The sequence below is a fragment of the Sander vitreus genome, chromosome 8 (genome assembly GCF_031162955.1).
Source record: "Sander vitreus isolate 19-12246 chromosome 8, sanVit1, whole genome shotgun sequence".
Classification (NCBI taxonomy): Eukaryota; Metazoa; Chordata; class Actinopteri; order Perciformes; family Percidae; genus Sander; species Sander vitreus.
The window spans coordinates 20,112,126-20,137,631 of NC_135862.1; the positions used below are offsets into that span (position 1 = coordinate 20,112,126).

At 40.0% G+C, this 25,506-nt stretch overlaps 1 protein-coding gene across 5 annotated transcripts in view; it reads right to left on the bottom strand.

Moving 5' to 3' along the window:
- plxnb2b (plexin b2b) overlaps positions 1-25,506 on the bottom strand; it is a 120,363-nt gene that overhangs the window by 25,625 nt on the left and 69,232 nt on the right. For all 5 annotated transcript variants that reach the window (XM_078257398.1, XM_078257400.1, XM_078257397.1 and 2 more), the window contains 18 exons: positions 21,956-23,085; positions 20,809-20,997; positions 19,875-20,000; positions 17,279-17,379; positions 15,854-15,980; positions 15,038-15,197; positions 14,322-14,433; positions 13,731-13,842; positions 13,279-13,380; positions 12,493-12,588; positions 11,800-11,887; positions 11,348-11,532; positions 10,119-10,267; positions 7,390-7,498; positions 6,407-6,543; positions 5,801-5,983; positions 4,032-4,125; positions 2,106-2,303 (listed from right to left, as the gene is read on the bottom strand). In XM_078257398.1, coding sequence (XP_078113524.1) covers positions 2,106-2,303; positions 4,032-4,125; positions 5,801-5,983; positions 6,407-6,543; positions 7,390-7,498; positions 10,119-10,267; positions 11,348-11,532; positions 11,800-11,887; positions 12,493-12,588; positions 13,279-13,380; positions 13,731-13,842; positions 14,322-14,433; positions 15,038-15,197; positions 15,854-15,980; positions 17,279-17,379; positions 19,875-20,000; positions 20,809-20,997; positions 21,956-23,083 — 3,396 coding nt within the window. In that variant the 5' untranslated portion in view covers positions 23,084-23,085. The remainder of the gene's footprint in view (positions 1-2,105; positions 2,304-4,031; positions 4,126-5,800; positions 5,984-6,406; positions 6,544-7,389; positions 7,499-10,118; positions 10,268-11,347; positions 11,533-11,799; positions 11,888-12,492; positions 12,589-13,278; positions 13,381-13,730; positions 13,843-14,321; positions 14,434-15,037; positions 15,198-15,853; positions 15,981-17,278; positions 17,380-19,874; positions 20,001-20,808; positions 20,998-21,955; positions 23,086-25,506) is intronic.

Genomic DNA, 25,506 nt, shown 5'->3' on the forward strand with positions numbered 1-25,506 from the left:
TAGATGATAAAAAATAAAATAAAAAATAAAAAATCACAGAATTCAGACAAAAAAAGAACTGTTTGAACCAGGGGGTCGGTAAATTAAAATACAATAAAACGGATTAGAACTACCAACTTTGGTCACCTGCAGTTCAAATGAAGAAAAAAACCCAATGGGTACCGTCAAACTTTGAAAGCAGTTTTTATACACAACCACGAGCCCTCCACCCCAGCCCGAGGTCCTGGGAGTACTGGTAAAACAACAGTCTGGTGGACAAAGTTCAGTTAGAGGGCAAGTTTCTAACTCAGTTTCTCTGCCAAGTCTCCGTCAGGAACAAGAAATCAAGGCATTTATCAATAAATAAAGTATTGATAAATCATTTATTTACATTAGTAATATAAGCAGCTACTGCTTTATATAAAAATCTTTTATTATTTTATGTGTGTGTATGTGTATTTATTCATTTTTACTGCATTTGTTTTCTTTTATTATAGGTTGCATTTATTATCAGTCATAAGTTATGTGTCATTAACACTATTTTACTTGAAAATATATATATATATTTAAGTTTATTTTAAGTACATTTGTGTATCTGTCGACACACGTGTGTATTTTACTTTTTCCTTTCTTTTAAATATATTTTTTCATGCACGAATGGAAATATTTATGTATCAAACATAAAAATGTATCTTGCAATTGCACTGTAAATTGAGCATCATTTGTTTTTCATTAAAACAAATATTTACAAAGTAAAAGGGTGAAAATGTGGTGCAGTAACTGCAATTCAGCATCTTTTCCATTTTTATCCTCAAGCCAGATAATAACACCATTTGTCTTAATTCCTTTACACAAAGAAGCTGACTTCTTTGTGCAGCATTGAAAAGGACCTGGGGTCTCATTTATAAAACTGTGCACAGGATCTTTACTAAAAGTGTACGTAAGCCCAAAAGCCAAAAATGGCGTACACCAAAAAAAAAAAAAAATCAGATTTATAAAACCGTGCGTACGCACATCTGTAAGCAGTGTTCCCTTTATAAATCACAGATTACCCACAAGTGTGCGTAAGTGAATCAGCCTCTTATCCCGCCCTGTACACACCCATTTTTAACCATAAATAGTCAAAGCAAAGCACCTCATGAATGCTGATCAGTATGTTAATGACCCTGGCAGTTGTTCTTTTGTTACGCCGAATCATGACGACTGGCAGGGAAAAAGCAAAAAACTTCTCAGACGCTGGTGAATTGCTGCAAATTGAATTATAATTTCAGCCTGTTCTAGCATAGTGTAGGGAAACCTGATCTATAGACTACATATATTAATAATATCGTCCAAAACGTCAGGCTTTACGGCACTCAGGGACAGCTTCGATATACCAGACCTAGATTTAACAGAACTATATATTATATCCAAACAAGCCTTAGTGATGAAGTTGAAGATTATAATATTTATATAAAACATTTAGCTGTCTGCCATTTCCCTCAGGAAACAGCCGGTTGCCCCCAGAGTGGCGAGGACCTGTCTTTGGACCGGGATGGACCTGTATTTTCAGACTAACATTTGATGATATTTAGTTATTTACACTGTGTTCTGCAGTTATCTAATGGTATGGTATTTTATGCTATCCTGTATTCTATGTAGTCGGGCCATCTCCTTCTCGTGCGCTCCGTAGCGGACATTGTGACAGTGAGACAGTGCCGATTAAATATTCATAACAAATTTTATTTAAGATTTGAGTTGGAGGTGTTTATGGAACAATTATCACTCAGTAGAAGCGCAAATAACACTGCTGGATTTAATCTTCATGATAACGTGGATGATATGGGTGATAAAATGATGCGTGAGGCATCAATACTTGAAAATATTAGAGTTATCGTTATTCCCACATTTACTTTCTGCAGTCTGACTTCAGTTCACCACCTCACCATCTGCGTCGCTAATTCCCATTGTCTCCAAAATGTGCGTATGCATGGGTCAGAGTTTGCGTGGAGGACCCCACATTCTCCCGTCAAGTTTGTTTTTATAAATCACAACCTTTGTGTGGGAAGTGGCGTATGCACATTTTCAGCCCCGTTTTGTGCATAAGCCACGTTTATAAATGAGACCCCAGAGCAGCCGGCACTCACAGTGACGATGATGATGCTGGCCTCAGTGATGACCTTCTTGGTCAGCTTGTTGAAGATGGGGTTAGGTTGGTAGTCGAAGGGCTTCAGTTCCTTCTCCCAGTTGTCAAGCTGGATGTAGGTTTTAAAGGGCTGGTTCAGGGAACTGTTTACTGTTGGAGACCAAAACTGGATGACTGTGTCGTTCTTCTCGTGGGCTTTCTGAATGTATCGGAGGGAGAGTAAAATGTCATAACTGGACATATACAATACAAGATGTATGTTGGCACGTAACACACAGAAGCAAAAGAAGACATGAAGGTGAATATAACAGTATTTAACATATGAAATATGGGGAGAAAGAAAATCAAACCGTGTTGAGGCCTTTTTTCAAATAGGCAGTGAATTAATGTTAGTGTTTCGGGGGTTGGATGGTGGGAGAAAAAAAACCTGGGTTAGTACAATGGGGAAGGTGTCTCTTTTCAGTCACTCTATTAAAATCCCAATCTGCCATCATAGAATAGCAGCCTCTGATGAATCACAACTCACACTGAGAATACTGTGTGACAGCTAAAACCTACAGTCCTACACACAGTTTAAAATTTCCAAGGAAAAGGCAAAAGGCGTAGGCTACATCAGATAATGCTTTGAAAAAGTCACGCAGACCTACAGTAATCTTGAGACTTTATTTTTTTTGTCATTTAATGACATTTTTGTCAAAAGTAAATTTGTCCGGTTACATTTCTTTAAACTGTGAACCTACAGTAGTTTTGTGCACTACCTGTCCCTTCAGACCATATGTTGCTCGGTGTTTGAAGGAATGGTTCAACATTTTGGGAAATGGCTGAGAAGATTTATACTACTCTGATATCTGCCCGATAAACAAGAAGCTACAGCCAGCAGCCAGTTAGCTTAGCACGAAAGCTGGAAATGGGGAAACAGCTAGCCTGGCTCTGTCCAAATGTAACAAAATGCTGGTAGGCCGTTATAAACCAAAGTATTGAACAAATTAAAAATTTGACTTGGAGTCTCCGTTTACAATTACAAACAAGAGTTAGAGGGTCTTTAATACTGTAGCAAAGAAAAACATCACTGCTTTGAGCCGCTAACCTGACCCACAATGTAATCAACATGCTTTCACCATAAGCCAGCAGCCACAAATATTTGGGTCTAGTTCAGTGGATAGACTTAAACCAAGAGAAGCTTATGAAGTTGACCAGCCAAGTCCTTTGAGATAACACTTTACATCCGCTGCTAGTTTGTGGCAGCCAGGAGTATTTTTAAATCTCTCCTGTCCCCCACGTAGCAGGGGACCAGGGTCTTGGCCGGGAGTGAAGTGGTGAAGAGTGGCATATTCACATAATCTTCTGCAACCTTAATGCCGGAAATAAATTTAGCCCTTTAAATGAAATGAACAAAATTGCTACTGCTTAACACTGCCCAGTACACTGGAGGGCATGCAGCGGCACGCTGTGTGCAGCTCTTTCAAGTTCCCTGGCAGAGTCAATCCTACTTGATTAAGCTGGACGAGGAACTTTTAACTTGGCAAGGGTGAAACAGTGGCGCTAATATCTGCAATCTTTCAGGTTTTAAGGATTTATGGCCTAAGAAGTGAGAGGAAGTAATACCGCCTTATGGACTCTCTCTGATCAGTGGAAGCATGGAGGACTGTGTTTGTTGGTGAGTGTTTATGCTTGACAGAGTTTGAATGAATCACCACAGAAATCGTGGGCTCATTAGATGAGGTGAAATCGATGAACAGTGCCGTTAATGTGAGGGGGGGGAATGGAAAAGTGGAAATTCTCTAAGACAAAGAATCATAGGAAAACAGGAAGAGTGAACTAAACAATGTTAAATGATGTCTTTTAGAGGATAATCAACAGGCTGATGGGAAGACGGCAAGGAAGATACTGATAAATAAGGGGGGGGGGGAATGGAAGACACACGCACCTCAACAGCCTTTGAGTTGTCTCCATGGACCTTCAGGACCGCAGTCTGGATTAGGTTAAAGCCGGAGCCGGTTACCACAATGTTTCTCCCTCCACTAAAACAAACAAACAAACAAACAAACAAACAAACAAACACACACACACACACACACACACACACACACACACACACACACAAATGAGTATTTCCCAGCGACACAAAGACAAGCTCATGGCTAGAGTTACAGGAAGACAGACACACTTCTTAAATTGCACCTGGGGTAATTTCTTTTCACTGAAGATGAAAACAAATTAGTTTAGCCTGGGAGCAGCGTATCTGTTGTCTGTTGTTCCAGTCTGCGTGCCTAATCACACACGCCCTAGTGCTTTCAATTGCACAGAAAAAAACAAGGTAACCGTCTAATGCATACATTTTTCGAGATCATCAAGACATTTTGTACAACATCAAAGACTAGCATTTGTATCCCCTTCAGCAAATCAGACGTAAGTATGGAAAATATTCTGCACACATACACAAACAACAGGCAGACTCAGCAACTTTTGGAGGACAAATCATACTTTTAAAAAACTAAAAGGTTCTTGGCATTAATAACCTTTACCAAGGTTTCTGACGATAGAAGCTTGCAGGGCTGAGAACAAGGCAGCTGCCTTTCTAAGTGTTCAATATTCCATAACGGCTCTTTTCTATACGACCTTGTCATCAATGTCAAGATAGTTGCTTTTCCTTTTCTTTTTATTAGGTATTTAAAAGGGAAATTACATTTTTGTTGTTGTCCTTTTTTTGACTATTACTCTAAATGAAATTTTTCCCACCATATCTGTTGTAGAGATTTGGGAAAATGCCAACTCAGGGAGTATAAGACAGCTTTCCAAACAACAGTGTACTCATGCTAATAGTGCACAGTGGTGCTTTGAGCTAAATGCTAATGTCAGCATGCTAATATGGTCACAATGACAACGCTAACTTGCTGATGATAAGCAGGTATAATGTTTACCATGTTCACAATCATAATTTAGGGTGTCAGCATGCTAATTAGCAATAAACACAAAGTACAGCTGAGGCTGATGGGAAAGACATTTATGTTGCAGGTAATTTGTCATGAAGCAAAGTATTGGACAAAGAGAAATATTGACCTGATGATGGCGCTAGATGAAAAGTCAGGAGATTACCAAAGTAATTACAATTCATTCTAAGGGCAACATGAATTTGTGTACTAATTTTCATGACAATCCACCCAATAGTCATTGAGACATTTGACTCAAAACTGCCAAATAAGAACCTCAAGGTGGCACAAGAGTAAAAGTCAAGGTATCATCATAGTTAATGGGATTCATCTCCTTAGAACCATGGATATCTATTCCAAATTACATGGCAATCCATCCAATGGTTGAGATATTTCAGTCTGGATTTAATTGTTGGACCGGCCAACATTGCCATCCTTAGAGCCACACCAATAGCTTGGCTAAAAACTTAAATCTAACAGAGAGCATTTTAAACACTTGTGTTTCAGTTCATCCGAAAATACAAAAATAAGGCAGTCCCTTCCTAATCTTTATAGCTGTTGTGGCAAACTTCCCAAATCTCTACAAAGAAGGTAAAGGGTAAAACATGATATGAAATGGAGAAAAACATGAAAATAACACCCACCAAATACCAAAATTTCTCCTGAATTTTCATTCAACACCATATGTTTCCAAGTATGGTGAAAGCAATATTACAAACACTTTGATTCGAGGTAAAACGCTAGTGTGATGCTACTTTATACTGACCAGACAAAGCTTTCTTTGGGGTGGTGGTCCAGCATTATGGGATTTTCCAAGAATTGGAAGGCACTTGGGATGGTTGTTGCGGTACTCTTTCCATACCTCACTGTGATGGTGAGAGGGTCGGAGGGAACCTTATCTGTTCCGTATTCCCCTGTCCTGCAGGTGATCTCTTCTCCGAATTGCTCCCTGCAAAGACAAGGACATAACACTAACTGGCTGCAGGAGTGGGGGTCGCACAAGGTCCCTGTGCAGTGGAAGCCAACATGGCAGCAGCTTGACAGCTTGTTAAATCCTGGCTTTGCTGCTCCTCTAGCTCGTTATTTTAACGTTACCTCTGCCTAAAATGTCACCATGGACTGGCTTTGACAGAACACTGGTGGTCACAACAGCGAAGGCAAATGGTAAGAGAAAAAGAATCCTGCTTATGACACCAAAGTTCCATTTTTGCCTCAGGAATGTAATCAATTTATGGGCTTCAAAGTGTGCATACTGTAGAATTTGCATACAATACAATGTCTGTATAACAAGTAGCACTTAACTGACGAGACTGAATTGAAAGAGAATTGGGCTTTGGCATGAATGACAATTAATAAGGAAAGAAGTCCTTACACAATGCAATCCACCCCTCCGATGGTAACCTGGACATCATCCATACTGCCTGTGTTCAGAAATCGTCCAGAAATTGTAATGAGGGTGCCCCCAGCTTTCGGACCTCTGGAGGGTTTCACCATCTCTGGAATTGGGTCCTGGTGAGGGGGGAGGCAGGGTTGCAAGATACAGCATGAATACATACTCATCTTTCCCCTGCAAGGATTTACATGCAAACACAACCTCCAACCCACAGGCTCGCTCTCACACACACAAGAACAACACACACAATGCTGTCATATACACACATTTCCTCTCACCCTCCTTGATCTCCAACTCTCTATTAGAAACGTTTGCGCGCACACACGCGCACACACGCGCACACACACACACACACACACACACACACACACACACACACACACACACACACACTCATACAAGCATCTGCCTCAATTTGCTTAGCAAACAGTTAGGCGGAGCACTCCCTTGTGGGGAAGTTTTAGCGGAGCCAGAGATATGAAAAGCCAGTTTAATACTTTAACAGGCTACAGTGTAGCTATTTGTGAGAAACGGGGGTCTACTGCACAGCATCTGGTTAAAAAGGAATGCATACACATTCTGGCTTATCGTATAGTACATTACCATTGTAATGTGACAGCATCTAGGTGCTTAATTTACCAATACATTAGGATGTTGTATTTGTACATTCCACATAAATGACATGCCCTTGGAATGTTCTGATAAGGGGCTCTCTGCAGTTAGGAAATGGAAACATAATAGAGACCATAAAACATCAAATCAGCTGAAAGCTTTTGCATACGTTAATTTTTTGGTACGCCTCCATACTGAGTGTGCTGCTAAGGAGGGAGGGAGAGAGGGGGAGAGAGAGAGAGAGAGAGAGAGAGAGAGAGAGAGAGAGAGAGAGAGAGAGAGAGAGAGAGAGAGAGAGAGTGTGTGTGTGTGTGTGTGTGTACAGTATGTGTGTATGGGAGAGTATTTACCCTGTAGGTAAAGTACATGGAGGAGGTTCCTCTCTTTCCCCCCTTCACCTCCACCTCCACCTGGCCCCAGGTGTTCTTGGGGTCAACAGGGCCAATCTCACACACCACGCTGGACAGGACAACGGAAGGAAAAGTGAGAAAATATTTAAGACTATGGCTGCAACTACCAATTATTTTTATTTTTCAATTAGTCTTCTGATTAAATGTATTTTATAAAATGTCAAACAATTATGAAAAAGGCCCAACACAATATCCTGGAAACTCAAGGTGAGGTCTGGGTACAGAGAATCTTTGACATGTCGATACGTTTTTTGTTGATGAACTGAGCGATGAACTGACTCATATTAACTCTATGCAAGACCTGTATTGCAGATTAATGATCACTCAGGTTTGTAAAAGCGCTTGTGAAAATGGGATCAGCATTTCTGAACTTAAACAACTTCCACAAATCAAAACACTTGTCTGTACTACTTTGACTTCCAGTCTGGAGTTGCTCCAGTGGAAACAGACAGATCAGCATCAGAGCCTCATGCAATCTTTGTCCAAATGTATCCATCCAAATGAGCTTGTTCTGAATGTTACAGATATTGGCAGACAAATTAGTATTGTGTCTTGTTTTAGTTAATTGGAGTAAGTGGTGAAAATAACTGAGGTAATTAAAAAAAAAAAACAAGAAGAAAAAAGTAAAAACTGGTTCATCTGATGACTAATAAGCAGATATGAACGCAGTATGATTGTTTATGCCAGATTGGCTGCTTCTAGCATCTTAAAAATGAATCCCTCTGGGAATTTTAGCACATAGCATTGTCTGGAGTTTCCTTGTAAATGTGATAAACCAAACACCTCTACGTCCTCAGGGAGAATGTGTTGCAAATGTAAGAGGTCAGCATAAAATGGCAAGCCTCATTCGGGCTAACAGGTGGGCCACGAGGAGACAATTAACAGCTCCAACGGTGATGTGAAGGAATGAAATATCACAGTGGAAAACCTGTCAAATCTAAAAGCAACAACTTGCTGTAGACCATTGAAGACAACTAACAACAAGATGAAGACTACAGCAGGCTCGTGAGCTCTAGAAGTGGATGATTTAAGGGTGTAAAAACATTCCATCTGGTCTCATAAATCCTGGTTTATGCCTCATTATGCAGATGGTGGGGCAAGAATTTGTCATAAACGTGGATCCATCCTGCCAGGTGTCAACAGTTCTGGTTTGTGGCTGTGGGGCAACGATGTGGATGTTTTCTTTTTCATAGACCATTTGTGTGACATGAACACTAACCGCCAAAAAGCTGTGGTAAATGTGTGTGATGCTATCAAATCAGTGCTTTGGTGTGGCTGGGTTGGGTCCGTGGGTAGAGCAGGCGCACATATACTGAAAGGTTTATGCCTTGACGCAGAGGTCCAGGGTTCGAATCCAACCTGTGAAGATTTCCTGCATGTTTTCCCCATCTCTTTCCCCTTTCTCACCTAGCTGTCCTGTCAAATTAAAGGCGGAAAAGCCCAAAAAAATAATCTTTAAAAATGTTTGGCTTTGGTGAATTCTTATCTCCAAGAATTCAGGCTGCTCTGGTCATTTGTGGCCTCAGACAGTATTTAAAGACTGACATTCAGCAGTATACCGCAATGATGGAAAGTACATTTACTCGAGTAATGTACTTAAGTAAAATTTTGAGATACTTCCTGAAGCTTTATACGTCTACTCCAATACATTTCAGAGGGAAATATTGTACTTTTTACTACACTTTATTTATCTGACAGCTGAAGTTACAACAAAAGTAGGTAAAAGCAGTAAAATGCTACCTACACACTAATGCATCAGAATTAACAATCTAATGTAATATATAATAATACATCACATACAATAATTTGTCTTTGGAACTAGTACTTACAGTATGCTTTGATTTTTTTGTATATTTTACTGATAATACTTCTGTACTTATACTTAAGTACTTATACTTAAGGATTTGAATGCAGAAGTTTTACTTATAATGGCATATTTCTACGTTGTTGTAGTGGTACTTTTACTTAAAAAAGGGATCAGGATACTTCTTCCACCACTGCTATTCAGATCAATACAGTGGCATAATGAGCTAATTAAAACATGCACTCTGGTGACCTCAAGGAAAGGTGAAGCACCTTAGCTGATAAGGTATTCAGGAGAAAATTACTTTTTTGTAAACCTGCCCAGACGCAGTTTGACCAACAGTGTGAGACAGTGTGTGGACTGCTACTGCTCATATTTTTGCATAAATACACTACCGGTCAAAAGTTTGGGGTCACTGAGAAATTTCCATTCCACTCCATTACAGACAGAATACCAGCTGAGATCAGTTGCATTGTTTTTTTAATCAGGGCAGCAGTTTTCAAATTACATTATGTGCTTACATAATTGCAAAAGGGTTCTCGACTGTTGTAGAAAGAAGTGGCTGATCTTTAATGCAATATCTACATTGCCCATTATCAGCAACCATTCATCCAATGTTCCAAAGGCACATTCTGTTTCCTAATCTGATATCATTTTAAAAGGCTAACTGAGAAAACATTGGAGAACCCTTTTGCAATTATGTAAGCACATAATGTAATATGAAAACTGCTGCCCTGGTTAAAAAAAAAAACAATGCAACTGATCTCAGCTAGTATTCTGTCTATAATGGAGTGGAATGGAAATTTCTAAGTGACCCCAAACTTTTGACCAGTAGTGTACATGTCAACATATGTGTAAGTATTACCTTGTGGAAACGGAGTACTTCTCCTGCCGATGGATACAGGGCACTCCGACCACGCTTATGCTTTTAATGTCTTCCTTGTGGATGCCGAGGTTGGAGCCCCGGATGGTGATGGAGATTCCTCCCTGCAGGGGGCCGAAACGAGGGATGATCTGGATGGAGAGATACAGTGGTGGGGGAAGAAGAAGAAGGGATTTAAAATTGATTTAAACAGATTAGTTGTGCAATAAGAAGGTACAAGAGATTTAGACTGTTTAAGTCCGCTGAATAGTTTAAGTTTTTAATATTTAAGGTCATGGTTGAAAATTACATCCACGCTGTATGAGCCATGTTTGCATGTGTGTGTGAGTGTATTAAAGCCTGAAACTGATGCTGGATAATTAAAGCGTCTGATCACAATATATGGGAAGATGTTCTATGTAAACGCATAACATGAACAAACATTTCTATGAGTTGAACAATACTTTTTAATTATTGAAGGTCAGTAATCATAAATATAAGATGGCAGTAAAATCTTGAACAGTAAACATAATTGAAATTTAAATAATGTTTAATATTAATTAAAAATAAAAACACATGGAACAAAACATTATTAAAGTTGAAGTAGTAAATTAAAATCTAAAAAACAGTACCAATCCATCCGGTAATTGTCAAAACAAGTCACTAAAAACCAAAAGTAAACGTCATGGTGGCGCTAGAGCAAAAGTCAGGAGATCGCCAACGTCCGTAGGACTGATCCACTGAGGACCAAAATTTCATGGCAATCCATCCAATAGTAGTTGAGATATTTCAGTCTGGACCAAAGGACCACATAACAGATAACTTACATAAAAATGCCATAAAGCATTTCGCAAACACAAATACTGATAGCGATCTATCTGTGATATCTTTATCGGCTTCATCGGTCAGGCTGTAGTATGTACCAGTCATATAACCTCTATCACATTGACATCAACACAATTACTGATGGATTTTTGTCAATGACAATGAGGCACCAACAATTAAGTGAGCAAAGAAAGAATTGATCCAATCTAGATGTGCAGCAGATGAGCTCAACACGGCCTCAAAGAGAAGCAGACTCAATTCCTCCGTTGACAGAAAGTGGTGAGGCCAATAAAGTGCTCCAATCAATAATCCAATCACCAAAGTAGCTGCTTTTTCACGGCAAGGCACAAGCCTTTCATGCAGTTCAAAGGTCAACATAAAGAGATGACAACATTGTAACTACTCACATCAGTGATCTGAGGATCGGGGCACTCGGTGTTGTAAGGATCCTTGGACCCTTGCTGGTCAGGATTGCACAGCTTCTCGTACACACACGCTCTCTGCTTGGCACACCACACACACCTGTACTTTGGGTCTGCGTTTTTACAGAGACTACAGTCCTCCCTCCCCATGGAGCAGTTGTACAGGGTGACTGTAGGGGAAGTAGGGAGGGGAGAATGCATTATACTTATTTTCTTATACTTAATAAAGGTCTTGCTTTTTATGAATGAATGGTGAGATGTCTACATTCGTGTCTTCTAATAACTTAATTTACATGACGAGGAAAATGTAAAACAGACCTCACGATCACTTCATATTTGTGAAAACATGTTTGGTCATTCATTTTCAATTAAAGATTAAAGGCAGCACGCAGGGCATTAAAAATAAGGTCTCCACATTAAAATGTAAGAGAGTATACCGTTCAGCGTGCTGTCCATCTTCTTGCCCGACTCCTTGTCCTTCACATAGAAGAGAACATTGGTCTCCGGTGACTTGTCGTAAGAAAACTAAGAAATTGGAAGAAAATGAATTATTAATACAGAATCCAGTGATTAATAGCACTTAAGCTCTTCTCGGCAAACAGTGTGGGCTGCCGCTCCCTCATGCCAGGGGAGGAAAAAAAATTATACCCAGTCTGGCAGATTTTCAGCTAAATAAATCAATGTTGGGAAAGAACATAGCTGGGGGCTAGGTACTGTTTGAGCTTCCCAATCACAGAATTCATAATGTGGCGATAGAGCTAAAATAACTCCAGTGAGGAGAGTCTGTCCATTAGAGGGAGCTAGAGAATACCAAAGGGTGACTTTGATTTATAAGCCTGAAACATAAAATCAGTTCATAGATAGAAAGTTTGAATATAGACTCTCTTTCGGTACTAAAAAATCTACAATCAAGTAGTACTCTACAATAGATTTTACTCAGTGCCAGGATTGTTCTATATTGCACTTTGATAATCCAACAAATCAGCTAGAGTTCAAGGACCTGTGCTGAGTGGAGGGCAAACTGGCCAGAAGCCATCTGAACAATCTCAGGAAAGGAACAAAATCAGCAGTTCAGTGTGAATACAGAGCAACAGTCAAGGGTGGAGTGTAGACGAAACAGCCGTACTCACATCGAAGCCGCTGAAGGTGTAGAACGGCCCATCCTCAAAATTAACCTCCTCTTCCACATTTCTCATCAGCTCAGTGCCGATGGTGAAAACACGAGCCTGGGGAAACGGACAAATAAAGACGAGAAACATGGTGGATTAATTTATGTAGATCCTATTTGCAAAACACTGTTCCCTCAATGCTGCTCTTTTTCCCCCTCACCACAGTACAGAGCAAGACATGTAAAAGACAATGTTGTACTGCAGACTCTTTCTAGCCCCTCTGTTCCCTCTGTACACAGAGCAGTTTGGATGGATGACTGTCTTCTTTCCCTGTTCTATGTGAGAACACTACATCCAGAAAGTCTTAATGAGAAGTCTTTAGCTTGTTTTTTTTTGTAATGGCTTACGGTTATAAATTTGGTTATTAATAGAAACCAGCCCATCCTACTGCCACTTTTAGTTTTTGCTGTATAAATATTGTACATATCTGCATATAAAGTAAAATACAGGGACACATGGGTGTATGCATATATGTATTATCTGTGTATTCACACCCAGATAGCCGATGACTTTATACAAAACACCTTCTGCCTCTCACTTTATTTCTCCTCATTGCCGTTTGTGTGATGCCATTTATGTCTTTCGAATAACATGGTTTGTAAGTTGTGCTGACGATGGTCCTATGACTATTTACTTTTTTTATCACATTTTGTTACCTTATGCACAGGTTGAAAATTGAAAATAGGTGTAAAAACAAATAGGTAGTTTTCCAGAAAATCTTTAAATACTGTGTCTATGCCACTTTACCTGGTAGAGGTCCAAATGGATTCCCTCGAAGCTGATACGAGTCTTGAAGCCCACTGGGATCAGCACAGGATCTGGATTCTCAAACCGAGGACAGTTCGCTCCCTGAGAAGGCATCAAAACAAATCAGATACTCTCCCTTTTGAACATTTACATTTTAAGTATGCCAACCACTTAACGGACACCCTCATCTGCGGGGACAGATAAGTGTATCACTGAAACATCTGCTGACTTATAAATTGATATTCTCCACCCTACAGTATTTGTCACGGAAGATGGTGCCAGCTGATACCGTTTTTTTAAATTAATTTTCAGGGGGAAATTTGGATCGCTCAAGCGGCACGTGTTGTGATTAGATGTGTCTTTTGAAACTTCTGCTACACTTTTTCCAGCATTTATCAAACACATCTATCAGAGATAAATCCACCGATGTGTGAACCTTTGAGAACACTCACCTGACGTTGCTTGATGATGTTGGCACCCACCGCACTGTCGTCCATGTCGCTGCAGGTGTGGTCATGCGTGTTCCACTGGCAGCCCCACAAACTGGCCACACATGACATGCACCTGAACACACACACACACACACACACACACACACACACACACACACACACACACACACAAAATCTTAAAACATGCAAGCTCATCAAAGCGTCCGGCCCAAAAAATCCATGTTTCCGACAACGAAATGGATCTCTGCAACTTCACATAAGCAAAGCTCGTTCATCACACATTCCTTGGCATGAAATAAATGAAGAAAAAAATAAGGGGGAAAAAATGGCAAGATCGACTTTCATTTTTTGATTAATGAAAAGGAAACTGAGGCAATTTCCTCGGCTTGGTAATAACAGGAGGAGAGAAAATGCAAGAGGAGCATTCAAAATTACCATGCATCACAATTTACAAACAGAGCCTTGATCTCTCATCTGTTCATGCACGGTGATACATTTACATCAAGGTTGTCAGTTGATGCTGTGTTCAGTGTCACTGTGTATTTTCAGTGAGTGACGGAGCAGAACTGATAGATTAAGAGTCAGACTCACGGTGTGTTTTCAGATTTCCTCACTGTGGCAGCACAGTTGTAGAACTTAAACTCCCGCGTGGCAAGCTCCACAGTCTCGTTGACGAAAATTCTGAGCGCCACGGCCACAAAGTCTAAGGACACAGCACAGGGTGGGTTAAAATGCACTGCCCTCGCTGTTGGTGGGATATGAGTTTTACACATCTATGAAAGGGGAATTATTTTAAATATTCAAGACTTCCACAGTTGACGATGGGACAAAACAACACAGGAAGGCCGACACATTCTGACACACAAGACATGATCTTTAAATAATTTGTGACAGAGCATGACCTCAAATACCTTTATACTCATGTATTAATGCATTCATTTAACAAGACTTAGAGTCTACAGTCTACGGCTCTGTAAAGCTGTACTTATGCACAGCAGTACTTTGAGCTAAATGCCAACATGTTCACAATGACAATGCTCACAGGCTGATGTTTAGCAGTTAATGTTCACCATTTCAGTTTAGCATGTTAGCGTGAATGCGTTTGCTCATTAGTAAAAAAAACAAAGTACAGCCGAGACTGATTGCACAATTAAGCCTGAGAGGTACATGTGTGTACCAAACAGTATAAACTAAAATATTAAATCTCTTAAAACTATTTTGGAAATCTAAGACTCAACCTTGGTTATAATGGAGAACAACAGACATTTGCCCCGAAAGAGGATGTAGGTTAATTTTAAAGGCCATACCTTGGTCCTCAGGTGTATGTGGTATAAGCGAAGGGTTGGGGAGATCGCAGGAGACCTGACCAGAGTCAGACATGATGCCCTCACTATTGAAAGACTTGATGGAGCAGCGCAGACGGTCAGCAAGCCCGATTGCAGGAAGGGAGGGGATGTTGATCTTCACCTGAACACAAAATAATGTGTGAAGTATTTTGGAGTGGTTAAGATTATTTTTTGGGGCATTTTAGGCCTTTATTTGAGAGGAAAATTGGAGACATGAAAGAGGAGAGAGAGGGGGAATGAGTTTGAATGTAGCAAAGGGCCACAGGTTGGAATTGAACCCTGGGCCGCTGCGGTAAGAACTGAGCCTTAGTACATGGGGCGCATGCTCAACCAGGTGAGCTATCCAGGCGTGCCTGAATTTGAGTTTTTCAGAGAAAGGATTATTGGCTTAGTAATATCACTTCATATTGAATTAATTTCAATGCTCTGTGTATAATTCAAACATATCTGTGTAACTGTAAAGTTACCATACAGAAGCTGTTTCCGTTTAAAGCCTGGAGATTGGTTGATTGATGTTGGTGGATAAACACAAGTGAGTCAGAAAGGGAGGGTGGGAGGGAACAGTCAACCAGGTCGGTTATAATAAGCCAGTTTGGAGTTTTCTGAATCGATCAATACAGAGGCAGAAGACCTAGAGCCCAGGGTCTCCGATTCGCAATGGATACAGTTTATTACTCAGGACGTGCATATAAAAGGGGTTGTGTTCCGCAGAGTGAGAGAGACAGAAAGAGAAGCAGAGAACAAAAGGAGCTAGTGAGTAGAGAAGCAACGCTGTACCTTTTGAGTCTTTTTACAGGAAAGGTTCGGGGGATAGAAGGAGACGATCTTGACACAATGCTGCCTGGGGCTCCACAGCCAGCCATTCTTCTCTTCTGCCCGTCGGCACTCAGACCTCCTGGTACACCTTCAGACAAAGGATAAACAACTCCTATCAGCATCTCATCCCATCCACAACCCCTAAACACAGGGCCTCAAAGAAACAAAGCCTATGGACTCTTACAGATTTTTAATGTGCTTCTATAAATAACAACCTCATGCCCAAGTGACTTCAAGCAAGGTCTGTGCAGATTTCCAAGATTATGTTTTATATAGATATAAAAAACACTCAATGCCCAATGCCAAATGTGAAATATGTCACTTAAGGCTCAGGAAGTTATGATGGCCGTATTTGACTACTTTTTTTACATACAAAATACTAATCGAATGCTGAAATTCCCTTAGTAGTGTAGTAAATATTAATAATAGGCTGAATTTGTGCATTAAAAAAAAGAAATGAGTGCAAATTTGAATGGTATTATAGAGGAAGATTAACAGCTCTACTACGCTCTATGAAAAACAACAGAAAATCCCATTCGACAAGCTGGAATCATCAAATGATTTGTGATGAATGATTGAAAAGATTATCAAAATAGTTGAAGATTTTTTTCTGATCGACTAACCGATTCATCTTCAAATCATTGCAGCTTCAAATCTTAGTAAAATGTGTGCAGTGTTTCTGAATAAGAGTATCAACAACTTCCAAAGGAGGCAACTGTTATTTCCGCTTTTTTCTTGTTCCTGATCGTATCCCTGTAAAATACATGATACATACAGCCCCTTTTACCCTCCATACCCTGATAAATATAGGCTGATGAGAGTAAATTGCACAGACTGCCTTCGCTGCATGAGACTGACAAACAGCTTTAATTCCTTACGGCTGCACGGAAAACAGGAGATGGAATATAAACACAGAGGGGTACTAAAAGTGTCTGCAATAAAACACTGAACAAATACCCCGCTGTGTTTTACAGATGGAATTGCATGTGGGTGTTTGTGCTAGTCTGTCGCTGTGTGCATGCATTTATAAGTGTGTGAGATAAGTGTGTGTGTGTGTGTGTCTGTGTGTGTGAGATTCTTTTATTTGTATTCTTTTTTTTTTATATTATTGTTTCAACGTACCCTTTGAGGGACATAAACAGAATTTGTTTAGTATCTGCATTTATACCATAATTATCCTGTTTACTTGTATTATTATATCAGATGTATTTACTCCTTGTTGTTGTTTATATGTATGTTTGTTCTTATACTTTGGCAACACAGATGTATTTTTTGTCATGCCAATAAAGCAACATGAAATTGGAGAGAGGGAGAGAGAGGGGAGAGAGAGAGAGAGAGAGAGAGAGAGAGAGAGAGAGAGAGAGAGAGAGAGAGAGAGATCTTCACCTGCCCTCCAGGACACACCAGCCACAGTAAGGGTCCCTCAGTTCCACACATGATTGGCAGTCTTTCTTTTGGAGGCACGTCTGCACTGGCACCTTAGTGATCTGGAGCATTACAACATGAAATATGATCAAACAGTGCACCTTAGGGGAGAAACTGCACAAAATATGAGGCATTTATAGTACGGCTACAAATGCTCTTTGGTTTGTTGCAGGTGTGGAGAGTGGGAGTAAAACATGTCCCGTCACAGCACACGGTCTCTCATGTCTGCTCCCCATGTTCAATTACTAAAACAATTCCCTCTGTCTACATACTGAATGTGTATTGATCCCAGTGGTGGACAGACTTTGCCACATTCATTTACTGTACATATGCTTGAGTGCTTAAAAATGATCATATTGGCCAGGTGTTCAGAGGAGGTAGGCAGGATTTGAATATTTCTCTAATATAATCTAGTCTTGTTCCAGACCTCTGAATCACATCTCAGAGTTGTTCAGTAATGCAAATAGACCGAATGAAGGGAAATGAAATTGCAATTTAGTCTTAATATCAGGTTACATATGATACAATTATCGGTTACACTTTACTTGAAGGTATCTACATAAGAGTAAAATGACACTCATGAACGTGTCATAAATATTATAAACAAGTCAAACGTTTATGACATAACGCTTCTGTCATTAAGTGTCATTCTGTTTTTGTCATGACAAGTTAGGTTAGGGTTAGAGTTAGGGTTCATGTGTTCATGACAGTGTCATGTCACTCTTATGTAGATACCTTCAAGTAAAATGTTACCCAATTATCTTATAAAATATGATACAGTGTTATAGATTAAAGTACCGAACCGTATATTAAGTGTAGTTATTAAAACATATTCAACATCAATAAACTTCAGACAAGTACTTTTGTATTTCAATTTTGTAACTATTTACTTCCCATTTCCTCTCTCAGTTTCTTTTTAACCACTGTTATCACACCAGATCTGTTGATCTTCTATATATTCAGTTCTACAGAAGTGTTCGATTAGGTACAGAGGTCCACTTATATGGAACAGCTATCCTGCTTCACTTCGCGGTCACTCCTCATTTCTGATTTTAAAGATCCTAAACAACTTCTCTTGACAAAGTACAGCCCTATGATACCGTGTATAAAAGCAGTGCAAATATATGTTATTGAAATCCTTATTCCTTGGTTTATTTATCACTAGTATTTTTGTTGTTTGGAAATTTTATTATTTTCATTCTTTTAGATATTATAAAATATGTATGTCCATTTGTAAATTGGAGACTAACATACAGTACTGTATTCAGCTGTCTTTAATTTCAATGTTTGGTTTTTTACAAGCCCTCAGAGTTTTTTTATGCAACCTGTGTATTTTCTTAAATGCACAAATAAAGAACTAAAGTTTGTAGACTTGGCTCCACGTCAACCACCTACAACATAAAACTGCTGCTTACATGTTAATGCATCTGCAATAATAGTCCAATAATGTAACATACTTAACAATATCAAATTCTGAATACCACCACCATCACTACTACTACTACTGATAATAATAATCAATAATAATAACAACAACAACAATAATAATGTGTCTCTCACGGAAACGTGACAAACATACACTTCAATTTAAATCCATACAGCTGTCTACACCAGCGCCGTACTGGTGTTTTAACTCTTTACAGTACGCTTGTAACTGCAATCCAAAGCATATTTTTTAGGCTTTAAAGCTATAGTGCGTAGTTTCTGTCTCCCCCATGAGGAATTCTAAGTAATGACAAAAATTCTGTTGGCGCGTTCACGTGATACAGCCTTCCGTGATCGCACTTCACCCCCACCCCTCCTCCACGCAGTTGCAGGTAGCCAAACACGACATGGAGGATTAAAAAAAACATGATGAACTCCTCAGAAGAGGCAATTATCCTTACTCGAGTTTCTGTGCACGGAAGTTGCCGAAAGACACCAATTTCTAAACACAGCCATACTGAGAAATACAGAGAGAGTTGTGTGGAGCTGATAGTCTTAATTAGCTTTGTATCAACTCATTTGGCAATGGCTTGAATGTAACGAACGTTCTTTATTATAAAAAAGTTACGCACTAAAGCTTTAAGTCTACTTTCTTCAGTTTTAGTTTTAAGTTATTTATTATCAAATGCACGGAAATTACATAAGCAGTCAAAGTCAATAAAAATAGGTCTCAGGCTCCCTCCAACAATGTTCATTAAATATGTATAAAAAAGAAAATTACACAAGTAAAAAAACAAAATGAGAATCTAAGACATAAAATAGTGCAAGTTATCATATAGGGATTAAATTTAACAACTAAAATATTAAAAAATAAAGTAATATACATTTGTGGTCAACAGTTATAGCAAATTAATTAGCTGAATGTAAACGGGAATGTAGTAGGTGTATATGCATACAGTAATGAGGAGTATAACTATACAAATGTAAAGTACTACATGACTGCAGGGATTGTGTTTTCGGAACCGAATTCTGCCAAAACGCAAGTAACCTACACTCAGTACTGTGCCTAAACGCCTTGTGTAGACACGTGTTATATGTGATATGTGTAACAAAAGGGCCCTGACATACACACCTTTTTCTCTGTGGTAATGTAAAGGTGGTTTTGACTGAGGTCAAAGAAAAGGTTCTTGTTGACCTTCTCTCCCATGGTGTCGCCAGGAGTCGTACTGTACATGTCTGGCTCCGTGGCCAGGTGTACCTGGAGAGAAAACAAAAGATAACACTGTCAGACATAAAGGGCCCTATTTTAACGATCTAAGTGCACAGCATGAAGCGCATGGCGCAGGTGCGTTTAGGGCGAGTCCAAATCCACTTTTGCTAGTTTGACGGCAGAAAAAAGGGTCCGTGCGCCAGGTGCATGTTTCAAAAGGGTTGTACTTAGTGTCTTCATTAATTCATAGGTGTGTTTTGGGTGTAACATGCAATAAACCAATCAGAGTGTCATCTCCCATTCCCTTTAAAAGCCAGGCGCATTTGTACCTTGGCGCATTGCTATTATGATGGCGGATTTGCACCGTAATATTTTTATATGTAATCTTTTGCATGTTTGTGTGCGGCTGCGCTTCCCTGTGTGTGTAACAAGCATAGCGTGTGCCTAGGCACATTTTAATAATTCGCTGTTAAAATAACAATGAAATGCTGCGCTATTGACTTTAGACCAGATTTTTGTTGGTCAATGGCGCGATCACTTCCCGCTGCCACAAGATAGCAATACGCCAAGAATTCACCTGAACACATTCCCTGTAAGACCAGCACGCCCATGGGTGCAAAGATGGGCGCAGGTGCATTTGCTATGTAAACAACGTGGGTGCTGGATGGGAAATTGACAACTGCGTCGGTGTTAAACCAGGAAAGACACTTGCGTCGGGCTTTGCGCTGCGCTGGGTGCAAGATAGGGCCCAAAGTCTTTAATTCCCACATTCTGCTTCCCTCAGGTAAAACTAAAAGCTCTAAGAAAGAAAACAAAGTCGAGCAGACAAGAGCAACAGATCAGAAGACAACTCCACCTTGAAGACCTCCCCCTGGGTGTTCCCCAAGAAGGCAATGGTGTGATCATTCTCCACAGCGACAGCCACGGCGGTCAGAAGGCCAGGTTTGGTCCACACTGCATTTGCCTTTAGGGCAAATTTTGGCTTGCTGGCTAGAGGGGAAGGCAGAAAGTCTGCGCCACACTTGTAGTTGGCCAATGTATGCTTCTGTAAAAGAAAAGGAAGAACAAAAAGGATGATGACACATTGTGACCCTTTAATCCAAAGAATTTGAGAGGGAATCAAACCCCTTAGCGGTTTGGTAGGTGCTCTACTAACTAAGCTATATAGCACAGGGCAGCAAATACGTTCAACCAGTTTTTCCACCAGTGTTCATTTAAGGCCAGCGTTTTGCAAATGTAGATGAAATACAGGTGTAAATCTTTTCAGTATGTTTTGTTTGATCATTTCTTTTAATCAATATAAGAATAAAACCTGTTTTAGGATGTCATTTTTCTCATTAGTAAGTTTGGGATAACAGAGTTACAGCAGCTTATGTTAATACGCACTGAGCAGAAAAGGACTCATATGTTCTGTTGCACTACAGGAGAGATTTAATTGATGGGATATTCACACATGATGAACAGTGGCCTGCTTTATTTATGGTTGAATGAAAATATTGTTGATATTACAGCCATTTCTGTTAGAGTGACACCTATTTGTGTTTTTGAGACATTAATCTGTTCTGGTCAAATTGAAATTGTTTGAATTCAAACAGCAGAATGCCTCTCTTCATGATGGGACAGTATTATGTGTTACAAAGTCATATTTATTTTTTATTTGTCATTTATTTATTTACAGTACAGTAAACTACAGTAGATTTGTGAAAAATCATAAAAGGTTTGAAAGATATGAAAGAAGTGATTTTTTTCCCACTACAGCTACAGTATATGGTTTTATTCTGGATGAGTTGAGGGAATTGGATAAAGAGACACGGAAGGAGGGAAGGTGTGCGAGACAGAATGAGAGCTTTAAAGAGAACAATGACAAAAGGGTCTGTAGAACTAAGTAAACACTAAAACATTAAAGTAAACAGTGACACAACCATGCATTATTGATTACCGCAAAGGGAATTCTTCAAAACATATCCCACTCACATCTGTTATTCCAAAAAAAAAGTACTTGCCGCAATTTTGGATGTGCAGAATTCGTCAGTTTTAGATGAGTAAGGGATGTCCACAGCAGGGACCCCTGACATTTTCCCCGAGTCGCTGTAGCAGGCGCTGATGATGTCCACCAGTCGCTCATTGATGGAGTTGAGTGGGTACATGCAGAGAGCGGAGTCGCTGGGGTCGTCATCTGGACTTGCCACCATGAACAGAACTTTGTTCCAGTAGTCGACCTTCCCATACCCACCTAATTCAGTCATGGCCCGCGCAAGCTCTTTTCCTGGAGAGGCCACATACGCAGCTTGGACTTTGTTGTATCTGTTATTTTGGCCGCAGTTTAACTGGAGCTCCGTGTGGGAGTAGTAATGGTGGTCGTCTTCGCAAAGACGAGACACAAAGGTCAGGTTTTTATTATCTGTACCATCAAGTGTCCTTGAAAAGAGGAAATAAACAAAACCATTATCTTTGAAGGCAAGGCGGAAGTCATGGAGGTACTTGGGAACAAATGGTGTCGTCTGAACCGTAGATGCCTCAATGATGCTCTCAAACACGACCCAATCACGGAAGTCCTGAAGGATTCGTGTGCTGATGAGTTTTGTACTGTCGAGGCTTCCGTAGCCCTTCCCAACAAGAAACACACTGAAGGCGTTCCCATCTTTTGAATAGTTGGACATAACGCCCACCACGTTCACGTTATCCTCTATGCTAGCCACGTAAGTCCTCTCTCCTTTACTGTCACTGTAATACAGCTGCTGTTCCACATTGGTCAGGTTTAGGAGGGAGCAGATGCCTCGATAGCGGCTGCCGCAGACTATGAGTGAACCGTTGGACGGATGGACCAGCAGAAGCTTGTTGAGGTTGGACATGGGCTTTGTGTCCTGGCAGGCAGAAGCAGGAGGCGTACAGGTCCGGGCATCCTCTCTGGGGCCCGTCTCGGCACGAGCCTGCAGGCGGAGCGATGGCCCTAGCTGGAAAATGGTGTTGACCGCCCCCAGGTAGATTCGACCAGTCTGGGGGTCCTGGACCACATTGTTGATGACGGTCTCTGTGGTGAACTCCAGGATGGGGACGTTGCTGCTCTCCTCCTGGGCTCGTGAGACTGACTGGCAGAAGAGAAAGAGGAGGAGGGAGACCCAGCTTGCCATCTCTGGAGAGAACAGAAAGGTAGAGGTGTTTCATTATTAATGCAGTTTAATGCACACAAATGAACACAAGACTGCAGTGTAGAGTAGGTGTGGTTAACATATAACACTAAACACACTCACAATCTAATGTCATGCGAACCGGTCAGATGGCCTAATCACGAGAGTTTAAAGGAATAGTTTGACATTTTGGGACATACGATTCTTAGCTTTCTTGCAGAGAGTAAGAAGACATTTACCTAGCCCCTTTTCACTTAGATTTTTGTACAGATGAAAAAAACAACATATGACATGATATATACATATATGATATGTTAATTAGTAAGCTTTAGAGCCGGATGTTTCCCACTGTTTCCAGTCTTTCTGCTATGCTAACCATCTCTCCAGCTTCATATTTACCATAGCTATGAAGATATGGGAGTGATGTTGATCTTCTCCTCTAACTGTCAATAAGAAGTAAAGTATATTTTCTAAAATAAAAAGAATTCTTTTAAAAGGGTTGGTTTGCTAAATGTACAAAAATTTGTTTTCTCAATGACAGATAAGCCAAAAACAAAACAGGAAGCCGCCCCAAACCAATTGTGTTGCATGACATTTTTTTGGTCTGAATAATCCACAGACTCCACTGTTAACTTTGGGACTATTTCTTTGGTAAAAAAGTAGTTCCTACGAAAACTGTTCACACCAAGGTGTGTGGATTACCCAGAGTAATTGTTTATGGTTGTGTGTTGCTGATTTTAAATTTTTTTAAGCACCACAAAGAAAATTCTCATTTCTGACGCAGAAATCTCAGACAAACTTGGCCAAATAAAACCCAAACTATACATATAATTTAGGTATACTGACCCTTCCAGAGTCGTACATATGAAGCAAACTATGCCTTAAGCTAAAATTGTGTAGTGCAGCTATTTGTGTGTGACTCAACTACCTTCTCCACTTCTATAAAAGGGCATGTTATTTTGGATTTAATTGACTTAATATCAGAAATGATCGCTTGTGAAAAAATAAAACTGCTCTGTGTGGGGGTAAAGAAAGATTAAAGCCGAGAGCTAGATCTCAAACCATAACACAATAAAAGCCTATTTAAAAAGCTTGGATCCATTCCAACTTCATTTGCACTTTGCTTTTTTTTCCAACACCTCCAAGCACTGTGTGCTCAGGAAGTACACTGTTGTCTCGGTAAACATGATCACACAATATCTCTGTAAAATACAGACAGCATCATGTACCGGCTATCAGCAGGTGCTTGTGGAGTCCTCGCTCACTGCTGTTTGTCCAGGCTGTGGTAAATATGGAACTGCAGGTGGCTTTGAAGCAGCTATTGCCCACACAGCAAATGTGGGTCTATGTTTGCATGAGGTTTCCAGCTCAAATAGTATCCTCCGTCTTATTCCACCTTGCCAGTCAAGTCCACAGGCACATTTGTCAAACTGAAAACCCCTGATGAAACTTCCAGGAGGTCGCATTCCAAAGCTGTGTTTTATTATGATAACCTGCCTTCCCTCACTGGACTAAGTGGGGAGACCACTGATTAGACATTTACTCAGGAGGGAAACTTGTTAATTTCACTGGCAACTGCCATTAGCATTTAAGTGCTGACTACTCAATTTGATGATTTTCTCCTCCCTGCCCAGTCCCACAACCAATTTCACTATGTAAATGTATTGTGCCCTTTTCAATGCATAGCCTTAAATATGTCAATTAAATTTGATATAGTGCAATAAAAAAAAAAATTCTGCTTATTCATTACAGAAATGTTTGCGGGCAGTTTTTACAGCTTTAATTATGAGGGAAGGGTAGTCAGTGTCTTGTCAAGATTTAACTAAGAGGAGCAGACAAAAGAAAAATGTAATTTGAGTTAACATGCACACTACAGGGGTGGACAAAATAAAAGGAACATCATGTAAACAACAATTTCAGCTCTAGAGAAACAAAACTTCAATTACAAAGACATCCACTGACCAAGTTAAATGACAATTATGTGTCAGGCGCCACAATAAGTCACTGTTATGTTTGAGTTTTCAAGGAAGTGTTACAAAAACTGCATAAACTGCAAAACGTTCTTGCAGCCTCACAATGTTGACAACATAAACAAACACAATGAAACTGCACTGACAAGAGTGGTGGAAAACTGCAAAATGTTCACAGAAAAAATGATCACAGATTTAAATGAACACCTCTGTGAGGCAATCTCGGAGGCATGAACAGGAATCACAGAAAAATCAATTTAGGCCACAATGAAGCGAACGCTTGAATGCACTGCTTGTGATAACTGACGTGTCATTTCTGTGCTCATTATTTGACACTTCAAATGTGCACTGAGGGTGTGAATGTTAAGGTGTCAGTAACACTGACCCACATCTTATTTATTGCCTTCCACCACCTTCCTCAATTAAACCTTTTTTTATTATTTTATCTTTTACATG